Source organism: Patella vulgata, chromosome 9, assembly GCF_932274485.2.
Source record: "Patella vulgata chromosome 9, xgPatVulg1.2, whole genome shotgun sequence".
NCBI classification, from domain to species: domain Eukaryota; kingdom Metazoa; phylum Mollusca; class Gastropoda; family Patellidae; genus Patella; species Patella vulgata.
The window spans coordinates 38,224,709-38,237,006 of NC_065887.2; the positions used below are offsets into that span (position 1 = coordinate 38,224,709).

At 35.6% G+C, this 12,298-nt stretch overlaps 3 protein-coding genes across 3 annotated transcripts in view; all 3 read left to right on the forward strand.

Annotated features, from left to right (window-relative positions):
• Positions 1-12,298, forward strand: part of LOC126807872 (serine/threonine-protein kinase 17B) — a 52,993-nt gene that overhangs the window by 32,260 nt on the left and 8,435 nt on the right. The window contains exon 7 of the mRNA XM_050532733.2: positions 12,071-12,250. Coding sequence (XP_050388690.1) covers positions 12,071-12,250 — 180 coding nt within the window. The remainder of the gene's footprint in view (positions 1-12,070; positions 12,251-12,298) is intronic.
• Positions 962-5,222, forward strand: LOC130014246 (uncharacterized). Its single transcript, XM_056103158.1, has 2 exons — positions 962-2,072; positions 4,203-5,222. Exons 1-2 carry the CDS (start codon positions 1,172-1,174, stop codon positions 5,159-5,161), a joined length of 1,860 nt encoding a protein of 619 aa, XP_055959133.1. The 5' UTR covers positions 962-1,171; the 3' UTR covers positions 5,162-5,222.
• Positions 6,949-11,209, forward strand: LOC130014245 (uncharacterized). The gene is made up of 2 exons (XM_056103157.1): positions 6,949-8,059; positions 10,190-11,209. The coding sequence occupies exons 1-2, from the start codon at positions 7,159-7,161 to the stop codon at positions 11,146-11,148; spliced, it is 1,860 nt and encodes a 619-aa protein (XP_055959132.1). The 5' UTR covers positions 6,949-7,158; the 3' UTR covers positions 11,149-11,209.

A 12,298-nucleotide genomic window follows, 5' to 3' on the forward strand; every position in this document is an offset into this window, starting at 1 on the left:
TTACGATGAAAAAGTATTGGAAGATATTGAAGACGAAGATGAAGTGGGTAATGATATTTTTGAATCAAGTGAATTTGCGGACACTATTAATAGAACTTTATATAAAATCAAATTTTGTTTACATAAGAATGAGAAGGCCAGTGAAAAATTGAGTACCAGTATAGCTGATAATTCTGATTTGAGTAGCCCTAGTAATTCATTGAAAGAAACTTTTGTCTGTAAGACTAAATTGCCAAAATTGTGTTTGCCTAGATTTTCTGGTGATTCAAAGTTGTGGCAGCCTTTTTGGGATAGCTTCCAGGCTGCAGTAGATAATAACAGTGCCATTTCAAATGTTGAGAAATTTAATTATTTAAAGAGTCTGTTGGACGGACCGGCATCTTCTTGTGTAGCAGGTTTGTCCTTGATAGGCGAAAACTATGATGCAGCAATTCAGCTTTTAAAAGATAGGTTTGCAAATAAGCAAGTTGTTATTTCTGGGCATATGGACGTTTTACTAAATTTACAATCTGTTACGAGTGGTTGTGAAGTTAAACATATTCGCAGATTATACGACACCATTGAGGTCCAGATACGAAGTCTAAAATCTATGGGTGTACAGTCTGAATCGTATGGTAATATTCTTATTCCTATTATCATGAATAAACTTCCTGAAGAGTTACGTTTATTTATTAGCCGTGGAGTTAAAGATTGGAGTGTGGACGAGGTCTTAGATATTTTAAAAACTGAACTTGAAGCTAGAGAGCGAGTCGATTTAATGCATAGTAATTCTACCAAGAAATCCGGGTATTCTTTGAACAACGTATACAGTCCTCAATCCAGATCGAACCGGGTTAATCCCTCAACAGCTTCAACTTTATTTTCGAGTAAAGATCAAAGACCTGTTCCGTACTGTGTGTTTTGTACTCAGCAACACCCATCTGTGAATTGCACTTCTGTTACCGACATTTCAGCTCGCAAATCTATTTTACGTCATAAAGCAAAGTGTTTTTTGTGTTTGCGCTCTGGACATGTGTTACGAAATTGTCCTAATCGTGACTATAAATGCTTTAACTGCGGAGAAAGACACAATAAAGCCATTTGTACTTATAGGCCTGAACAAAATTTAAGGCGGCCTAGTTATGTTAATAAAACTGAAACCGGACAACCGAGTCAAACTGTGACATCTAACATGACGTGTACAGATGATCAAAATTCTATTTTGTTACAAACTGCTGTAGGTTTTGTATGTGCTAATCATAATGATAATTCTAGGGGATTGTATAAGAACATTGTATTTGATTTGTGTAGTCAAAGAACATATGTTACTGATGAAACACGTAGATTGTTAAATTTAAGAACTGTGGGGCGTGAAAATTTACTTATTAAAACTTTTGGGGAGGAAACTCCTAAGTTACGATTATGTGATATTGTTCAATTTACTGTTGCAGGTGATGATGGTTTACATTTGTATGTTACAGCGCATTGTGTACCTTCTATATGCAATGCCATAAGCGACCAATTAACATGTAATGCTTTAGTAAAGTACCCTCATCTACGGGGTTTGAAATTAGCTAATCCATCTGGGCCTTCTGATTTTGCAGTAGATATATTAATCGGGGCAGATTTCTATTGGAATTTCTTTTGTGGCGAAACGAGACGGGGGGAGTTCCCTGGCCCGGTTGCAATGTTGACGAAACTTGGGTGGGTGCTGTCTGGCCCTGTAATTAATAATTCGAGTAGTGACCAATGTACTATTAATTTAAGTCATACGCATGTATTGCACGTTAGTTCTGTATCTGATGACAATTGTGATGTATCTTCAATTAAGTCTGAGTTGAATAAGTTTTGGGAGCTTGAATCTTTGGGTATTCGTAATGACGAATCTAGTGTTTTGTCAGATTTTAATGATAATATCACATTTGAGGGTAAAAGGTATGAAGTGAAGTTACCATTTAAAGAAAATCATCTTAAAATATCTGATAATTATTCTACGTGTGTTAAACGCTTATCATCTCTTTTGTATCGACTTAATAGTAAGCCGGATGTTCTTAAAGAATATGATAGAATAATTAATGAACAATTATCTGAAGGTATTATTGATATTGTAAATGATGATGATGTAATAATTAATTCTGGATCAATACATTATATTCCGCACAGAGAAGTTTTACGCTTAGATAAGGACACAACTAAGTTAAGAGTTGTGTATGATGCCTCGTGTAAAACAAGTGGACCTAGTCTTAATGAGTGTTTATACTCGGGCCCTTCTTTAAATCCGCTTATTTTCGATATTCTCCTTCGTTTTAGAATGAATTCCATCGCTCTGACTGCTGACATACAGAAGGCATTTTTGAACATTGCCATTTATAAAGAGCATCGAGACTTTCTTAGATTCTTATGGGTTGATGATCCATTTAGCGAGTCACCTAAAATTAAAGTGTTTAGATTTAATAGAGTGGTCTTTGGAGTGACTTCAAGTCCGTTCATTTTAAATGCAACCCTTCGTTATCACTTAAGTAATTCTATGGATGATAACTTAGAAATTTTGAATAATATTCTTAAGTCATTGTATGTTGATGATTTTGCTTCTGGGGCAGATAATGTAAACTCTGCTTATGATTTATGTAAATTAGTTAAATTATGTTTAAATCAGGGTGGATTCAATATGAGAAAATGGTGTAGTAATTCGCAAGTGTTAATGTCTATGCTGCATGAGTCCAGTGATTTTCCTGAAGTAGAATTTGATGTTAAGAAAATGGAGACTGATGTAATCGAAGACGATACAGGTTATAATGATTTTGTTCAGAATTCAAATTTTGATTGTAACAGTGTTTTAGGTCAAAAGTGGGATAATAGCGCTGATATGTTTCAATTCGAATTTGATAAAATTTTGTCAAGTATGATTGTTAATGCAACTTTAACTAAAAGACAGGTTCTTAGTACAACTGCGAAATTCTTTGATCCAGTTGGTTTAATATCACCTATTGTATTACTGTTTAAGCTATGTTTTCAAAAGTTGTGTGAAAATCCTTTAGACTGGGATGATCCGTTAGATAATAATTTTTGTGATTATTGGAATAATTTAGTGTCTAGCCTATCTGCTGTAAAGGCTTTGCACATTAACCGCTGTATTTGTTATGAACTACGGCAAGCGAATTCTATTCAATTTCATGTATTCGGTGACGCTTCCGAAAAGGCGTATGGTTCTTGTGTATATATCAGATGTGAACATTCAGATACTAAAGAAATACACTGTAATTTAATTGCCTCTAAAACGCGTGTGGCGCCTTTAAAGAAACAATCTATACCCAGACTTGAGCTACTAGCATGCTTAATATCTGTTAGACTAGCTGCATGTGTAAAAGAAGCTTTAAAGGACATCGTAGATGCGCCTGTATATTTTTGGTCTGATTCTCAAGTCGCGTTATCTTGGATTAAAAATACTACTCGTGAGTTTAAGCAGTTCGTGAATAATCGTGTGGTTGAAATTCGTGATTCTTCTGACGTTAGTAAATGGTCTTACTGCTCAACTAAAGAAAATCCTGCAGATGTTGCTTCACGTGGATGCAAGGCAGTAGAATTGGTAAACAATGATCTATGGTGGCATGGACCACCATACTTGCTAAGTTCGACAGAGAATTGGCCGAGGAACGTTGAAGAAACTTTGAGTGAACCATTTTATTCTGAAGTTAAGAAAGCAACTGTTTGTGTCGCAAATGTCGAAACTAATCACAATATCGAAAATATACTAGACGTTTCCCGCTATAGCAACTTTAATAGCCTACTAAGAGTGACTGCTTATGTTTTGCGTTTCGTGAAGAATAAAAGAGACAATGTACAAGTCCAAACAGATCAATTGTCCAAGGAAGAAATTAATTGTGCCGAAAATATCTGGTGCAGAGATATTCAACATAGTTTGAGTGGCCGTAAATTTGAGCAACAGAGGCTATCGCTTAATTTAAAACCTGATGACAATGGTATTTTGAGATGTTATGGTCGTATAGATAATTCTAATTTGCCGTTTGATGCCAAATTTCCTATTTTCCTACCAGATTCTCATCGTTTTACGAGTTTGATTATTGAAAAGTGTCACCGAGATGTGCATCATAATGGGACAGCAGAGACTTTAGTTCAGTTGCGCCAAAAGTTTTGGGTTTGTCGCGGACGACAAGTTGTTAAAGCTGTGATTACTAAATGTATTCCTTGTCGTAAAATGGAAGGTAAATCTTATGGAGTTCCGTTAGCGCCTCCTTTACCAGAATTTCGACTTTCTGACGATTTCGCTTTTACAAATATTGGAGTGGACTATGCTGGACCATTATACGTTAAAGACATTTATTCTAAGAGTGGAGAGATGAACAAGGTGTTCATAGTGTTGTATACTTGTGCGAGTAGTCGCGCGGTTCATTTAGATTTAGCAACGGACGCTAGTTCTTCCTCTTTTATTAGGAGTTTTCGACGTTTTATTGGAAGGCGTGGAGTACCAACTTTAGTGAATTCAGACAATGGATTGGTTTTCAAGAGTGCTGAACTTCGAGCCTTTACAAATAGTAGGAACATTAAATGGTGTTATAATATTGAACGATCCCCATGGTGGGGCGGATTTTTTGAGCGTATGGTGCGTTCAACTAAACGATGCCTGAAAAAAGCTTTAGGTAATGCTCATTTGTCGTATGAGGAGCTACTGACTTTATTAGTGGACATTGAAGGCGTTTTAAACTCGCGTCCTCTTACATATCTTAGCGATGATTGTATAGAACCCCTAACCCCTTCGCATTTAGTATTGGGGAGAAGGATATTGTCTGAACCGCTGTTTACTCCAAATCCTAAAGTAGTTGGTAATACCTCTTCAGAATTCTGCAAGCGCAAGAAATACTTGCAGACTGTTATAAATCATTATTGGTCAAGATGGCGGAATGACTATGTTACTCAATTACGCGAGCATCATCGTTCCAGAGTTAAAACAGGTCCTATCATACGTGAGGGTGATATTGTGCTAGTATTTGATGATAAAGTATCGCGCTTAAATTGGGAAATGGGTAGAGTTGATAGAATTTTACCAGGTCGTGATAATAACGTGCGATCCGCTGTTGTAAGAGTTCAGAACAAACAGGGCAAAATAATATTTATGAATCGACCTATACAGAAATTGTATCCAATAGAGTTGGTTAGAGATTAGTAGAGAATGTATCTTATTATTGATAAGTATTGGAGTACACAGTTAGAAATCAGTGTTATATATGTATTTACGAGTTTAGAATCTTAGTACATGTAACGAGTTTAGAATCTTAATATTTTGAGTATAGAATCTTAGTATTTGAGTATAGAATCTTATAGAGTAATGCATCTTAAAGAATAGTATCCAAGATATAGAGTTTTGTTATTAAGAGTTCAAATCTCAAGAATTATGTTAAATTTTAGTGTATTTTATTGACCTCGCGTCAATAAGGGGGGAGTGTGTTCTGAAATGATTAATGATTGAAGGGAGACAACTCTTGTTTTCTTTTGACTCTCTTTTTTTTGGAGTTAAAAAATGTTGTAAGAAGTTGAGTTGGCAGCCATATTTTGAAACCATGTGTTTTTCTTTGTAAAATCTTGTATAGTCAAGATGTGAGTACTGAGTATAGAAAGGCAACAGCCTTTAATAAACATGTTTCCTATATAATCGAGTATCGTTTCTATAATCCAAAACATGGTCCGACGAGACGGATACAGTTATGTCAGTCAATCTGTTGAGTTAAGTTCATGTGCCAGTCGACCTTATTATCTTAATCCTATAAAGTATTGACATTTATTATCATGTCTACGACCAGTAACGACGCAGACAGGCGTAGTGATGTGGCCAAGAAAAACAAACGCATCAGAGGGGGACATAGGGCCTTTGTTACCCGAATTATTCAAAGTGTTCAAGAATTATTAGCCGAATTTGATGGATCTCCTTCTTCAGTTGAAAGTTTAGAAGGATACAGAATTTCTTTAACGGAAAAGAAAGTTGTTTTAGCATCTTACGATGAAAAAGTATTGGAAGATATTGAAGACGAAGATGAAGTGGGTAATGATATTTTTGAATCAAGTGAATTTGCGGACACTATTAATAGAACTTTATATAAAATCAAATTTTGTTTACATAAGAATGAGAAGGCCAGTGAAAAATTGAGTACCAGTATAGCTGATAATTCTGATTTGAGTAGCCCTAGTAATTCATTGAAAGAAACTTTTGTCTGTAAGACTAAATTGCCAAAATTGTGTTTGCCTAGATTTTCTGGTGATTCAAAGTTGTGGCAGCCTTTTTGGGATAGCTTCCAGGCTGCAGTAGATAATAACAGTGCCATTTCAAATGTTGAGAAATTTAATTATTTAAAGAGTCTGTTGGACGGACCGGCATCTTCTTGTGTAGCAGGTTTGTCCTTGATAGGCGAAAACTATGATGCAGCAATTCAGCTTTTAAAAGATAGGTTTGCAAATAAGCAAGTTGTTATTTCTGGGCATATGGACGTTTTACTAAATTTACAATCTGTTACGAGTGGTTGTGAAGTTAAACATATTCGCAGATTATACGACACCATTGAGGTCCAGATACGAAGTCTAAAATCTATGGGTGTACAGTCTGAATCGTATGGTAATATTCTTATTCCTATTATCATGAATAAACTTCCTGAAGAGTTACGTTTATTTATTAGCCGTGGAGTTAAAGATTGGAGTGTGGACGAGGTCTTAGATATTTTAAAAACTGAACTTGAAGCTAGAGAGCGAGTCGATTTAATGCATAGTAATTCTACCAAGAAATCCGGGTATTCTTTGAACAACGTATACAGTCCTCAATCCAGATCGAACCGGGTTAATCCCTCAACAGCTTCAACTTTATTTTCGAGTAAAGATCAAAGACCTGTTCCGTACTGTGTGTTTTGTACTCAGCAACACCCATCTGTGAATTGCACTTCTGTTACCGACATTTCAGCTCGCAAATCTATTTTACGTCATAAAGCAAAGTGTTTTTTGTGTTTGCGCTCTGGACATGTGTTACGAAATTGTCCTAATCGTGACTATAAATGCTTTAACTGCGGAGAAAGACACAATAAAGCCATTTGTACTTATAGGCCTGAACAAAATTTAAGGCGGCCTAGTTATGTTAATAAAACTGAAACCGGACAACCGAGTCAAACTGTGACATCTAACATGACGTGTACAGATGATCAAAATTCTATTTTGTTACAAACTGCTGTAGGTTTTGTATGTGCTAATCATAATGATAATTCTAGGGGATTGTATAAGAACATTGTATTTGATTTGTGTAGTCAAAGAACATATGTTACTGATGAAACACGTAGATTGTTAAATTTAAGAACTGTGGGGCGTGAAAATTTACTTATTAAAACTTTTGGGGAGGAAACTCCTAAGTTACGATTATGTGATATTGTTCAATTTACTGTTGCAGGTGATGATGGTTTACATTTGTATGTTACAGCGCATTGTGTACCTTCTATATGCAATGCCATAAGCGACCAATTAACATGTAATGCTTTAGTAAAGTACCCTCATCTACGGGGTTTGAAATTAGCTAATCCATCTGGGCCTTCTGATTTTGCAGTAGATATATTAATCGGGGCAGATTTCTATTGGAATTTCTTTTGTGGCGAAACGAGACGGGGGGAGTTCCCTGGCCCGGTTGCAATGTTGACGAAACTTGGGTGGGTGCTGTCTGGCCCTGTAATTAATAATTCGAGTAGTGACCAATGTACTATTAATTTAAGTCATACGCATGTATTGCACGTTAGTTCTGTATCTGATGACAATTGTGATGTATCTTCAATTAAGTCTGAGTTGAATAAGTTTTGGGAGCTTGAATCTTTGGGTATTCGTAATGACGAATCTAGTGTTTTGTCAGATTTTAATGATAATATCACATTTGAGGGTAAAAGGTATGAAGTGAAGTTACCATTTAAAGAAAATCATCTTAAAATATCTGATAATTATTCTACGTGTGTTAAACGCTTATCATCTCTTTTGTATCGACTTAATAGTAAGCCGGATGTTCTTAAAGAATATGATAGAATAATTAATGAACAATTATCTGAAGGTATTATTGATATTGTAAATGATGATGATGTAATAATTAATTCTGGATCAATACATTATATTCCGCACAGAGAAGTTTTACGCTTAGATAAGGACACAACTAAGTTAAGAGTTGTGTATGATGCCTCGTGTAAAACAAGTGGACCTAGTCTTAATGAGTGTTTATACTCGGGCCCTTCTTTAAATCCGCTTATTTTCGATATTCTCCTTCGTTTTAGAATGAATTCCATCGCTCTGACTGCTGACATACAGAAGGCATTTTTGAACATTGCCATTTATAAAGAGCATCGAGACTTTCTTAGATTCTTATGGGTTGATGATCCATTTAGCGAGTCACCTAAAATTAAAGTGTTTAGATTTAATAGAGTGGTCTTTGGAGTGACTTCAAGTCCGTTCATTTTAAATGCAACCCTTCGTTATCACTTAAGTAATTCTATGGATGATAACTTAGAAATTTTGAATAATATTCTTAAGTCATTGTATGTTGATGATTTTGCTTCTGGGGCAGATAATGTAAACTCTGCTTATGATTTATGTAAATTAGTTAAATTATGTTTAAATCAGGGTGGATTCAATATGAGAAAATGGTGTAGTAATTCGCAAGTGTTAATGTCTATGCTGCATGAGTCCAGTGATTTTCCTGAAGTAGAATTTGATGTTAAGAAAATGGAGACTGATGTAATCGAAGACGATACAGGTTATAATGATTTTGTTCAGAATTCAAATTTTGATTGTAACAGTGTTTTAGGTCAAAAGTGGGATAATAGCGCTGATATGTTTCAATTCGAATTTGATAAAATTTTGTCAAGTATGATTGTTAATGCAACTTTAACTAAAAGACAGGTTCTTAGTACAACTGCGAAATTCTTTGATCCAGTTGGTTTAATATCACCTATTGTATTACTGTTTAAGCTATGTTTTCAAAAGTTGTGTGAAAATCCTTTAGACTGGGATGATCCGTTAGATAATAATTTTTGTGATTATTGGAATAATTTAGTGTCTAGCCTATCTGCTGTAAAGGCTTTGCACATTAACCGCTGTATTTGTTATGAACTACGGCAAGCGAATTCTATTCAATTTCATGTATTCGGTGACGCTTCCGAAAAGGCGTATGGTTCTTGTGTATATATCAGATGTGAACATTCAGATACTAAAGAAATACACTGTAATTTAATTGCCTCTAAAACGCGTGTGGCGCCTTTAAAGAAACAATCTATACCCAGACTTGAGCTACTAGCATGCTTAATATCTGTTAGACTAGCTGCATGTGTAAAAGAAGCTTTAAAGGACATCGTAGATGCGCCTGTATATTTTTGGTCTGATTCTCAAGTCGCGTTATCTTGGATTAAAAATACTACTCGTGAGTTTAAGCAGTTCGTGAATAATCGTGTGGTTGAAATTCGTGATTCTTCTGACGTTAGTAAATGGTCTTACTGCTCAACTAAAGAAAATCCTGCAGATGTTGCTTCACGTGGATGCAAGGCAGTAGAATTGGTAAACAATGATCTATGGTGGCATGGACCACCATACTTGCTAAGTTCGACAGAGAATTGGCCGAGGAACGTTGAAGAAACTTTGAGTGAACCATTTTATTCTGAAGTTAAGAAAGCAACTGTTTGTGTCGCAAATGTCGAAACTAATCACAATATCGAAAATATACTAGACGTTTCCCGCTATAGCAACTTTAATAGCCTACTAAGAGTGACTGCTTATGTTTTGCGTTTCGTGAAGAATAAAAGAGACAATGTACAAGTCCAAACAGATCAATTGTCCAAGGAAGAAATTAATTGTGCCGAAAATATCTGGTGCAGAGATATTCAACATAGTTTGAGTGGCCGTAAATTTGAGCAACAGAGGCTATCGCTTAATTTAAAACCTGATGACAATGGTATTTTGAGATGTTATGGTCGTATAGATAATTCTAATTTGCCGTTTGATGCCAAATTTCCTATTTTCCTACCAGATTCTCATCGTTTTACGAGTTTGATTATTGAAAAGTGTCACCGAGATGTGCATCATAATGGGACAGCAGAGACTTTAGTTCAGTTGCGCCAAAAGTTTTGGGTTTGTCGCGGACGACAAGTTGTTAAAGCTGTGATTACTAAATGTATTCCTTGTCGTAAAATGGAAGGTAAATCTTATGGAGTTCCGTTAGCGCCTCCTTTACCAGAATTTCGACTTTCTGACGATTTCGCTTTTACAAATATTGGAGTGGACTATGCTGGACCATTATACGTTAAAGACATTTATTCTAAGAGTGGAGAGATGAACAAGGTGTTCATAGTGTTGTATACTTGTGCGAGTAGTCGCGCGGTTCATTTAGATTTAGCAACGGACGCTAGTTCTTCCTCTTTTATTAGGAGTTTTCGACGTTTTATTGGAAGGCGTGGAGTACCAACTTTAGTGAATTCAGACAATGGATTGGTTTTCAAGAGTGCTGAACTTCGAGCCTTTACAAATAGTAGGAACATTAAATGGTGTTATAATATTGAACGATCCCCATGGTGGGGCGGATTTTTTGAGCGTATGGTGCGTTCAACTAAACGATGCCTGAAAAAAGCTTTAGGTAATGCTCATTTGTCGTATGAGGAGCTACTGACTTTATTAGTGGACATTGAAGGCGTTTTAAACTCGCGTCCTCTTACATATCTTAGCGATGATTGTATAGAACCCCTAACCCCTTCGCATTTAGTATTGGGGAGAAGGATATTGTCTGAACCGCTGTTTACTCCAAATCCTAAAGTAGTTGGTAATACCTCTTCAGAATTCTGCAAGCGCAAGAAATACTTGCAGACTGTTATAAATCATTATTGGTCAAGATGGCGGAATGACTATGTTACTCAATTACGCGAGCATCATCGTTCCAGAGTTAAAACAGGTCCTATCATACGTGAGGGTGATATTGTGCTAGTATTTGATGATAAAGTATCGCGCTTAAATTGGGAAATGGGTAGAGTTGATAGAATTTTACCAGGTCGTGATAATAACGTGCGATCCGCTGTTGTAAGAGTTCAGAACAAACAGGGCAAAATAATATTTATGAATCGACCTATACAGAAATTGTATCCAATAGAGTTGGTTAGAGATTAGTAGAGAATGTATCTTATTATTGATAAGTATTGGAGTACACAGTTAGAAATCAGTGTTATATATGTATTTACGAGTTTAGAATCTTAGTACATGTAACGAGTTTAGAATCTTAATATTTTGAGTATAGAATCTTAGTATTTGAGTATAGAATCTTATAGAGTAATGCATCTTAAAGAATAGTATCCAAGATATAGAGTTTTGTTATTAAGAGTTCAAATCTCAAGAATTATGTTAAATTTTAGTGTATTTTATTGACCTCGCGTCAATAAGGGGGGAGTGTGTTCTGAAATGATTAATGATTGAAGGGAGACAACTCTTGTTTTCTTTTGACTCTCTTTTTTTTGGAGTTAAAAAATGTTGTAAGAAGTTGAGTTGGCAGCCATATTTTGAAACCATGTGTTTTTCTTTGTAAAATCTTGTATAGTCAAGATGTGAGTACTGAGTATAGAAAGGCAACAGCCTTTAATAAACATGTTTCCTATATAATCGAGTATCGTTTCTATAATCCAAAACAGGTCCTCTGGTTTCCTCCCACTGCTAAAGACCCCTACGCGCAAGCGAATTATTGAAATAAAATTAAACCATATGCTAGTCCCGAAATGACCTAGTTTGTGTGAGTGGACATTAAACCCCATTTCTCTCTCTCTCTGTGAAGTAACCTAGTTGTGGTTACAGAAAGGGGCCTATTCAACATATATACTTAAACTGAAATGTTTTCAAAATGCAGCCTTTTCATTGGTTAAGATTTTAGCTCTCAGCCAATGAAAATTCTAAATCCTTAAAAACATTTTGGTATCAGTTTTTGTGCATAATGCCCCTGGATGTTAAATCTTTCATCTGTTCATCCATACCCTAGCTTATCGACATCTTTCAAAAAATGCCATTAAAGTCGAGTCAAATATATGTATTGTATTTATTACAGGAGTATGGGCGTATTAACATACGTTATGTTGACAGCATTTTCACCATTTGCTGGAGAAAACCAACAAGAAACATTTTGTAATATATCTTCAATGCAAGTCGACTTCCCAGAGGAATTATTCAGCGATAAAAGTGACCATTGTCAGGATTTCATTAGCCGTCTGCTTGTAAAAAATGCCAAGTAAGTTTTAGTTTAATTGTTGAAGTCAGATTGAAAACTAAGTACTCA

What these genes read in the sequence shown, in the direction of transcription:
- LOC130014246 (XM_056103158.1), top strand. Translation starts at nt 1,172, where the DNA reads ATGACGTGTACAGATGATCAAAATTCTATTTTGTTACAAACTGCTGTA. An exon ending in TAATGAACAATTATCTGAAG is followed by an intron (nt 2,073 to 4,202) that starts GTATTATTGATA and finishes GTAAAATGGAAG; the next exon opens with GTAAATCTTATGGAGTTCCG.
- LOC130014245 (XM_056103157.1), top strand. Translation starts at nt 7,159, where the DNA reads ATGACGTGTACAGATGATCAAAATTCTATTTTGTTACAAACTGCTGTA. An exon ending in TAATGAACAATTATCTGAAG is followed by an intron (nt 8,060 to 10,189) that starts GTATTATTGATA and finishes GTAAAATGGAAG; the next exon opens with GTAAATCTTATGGAGTTCCG.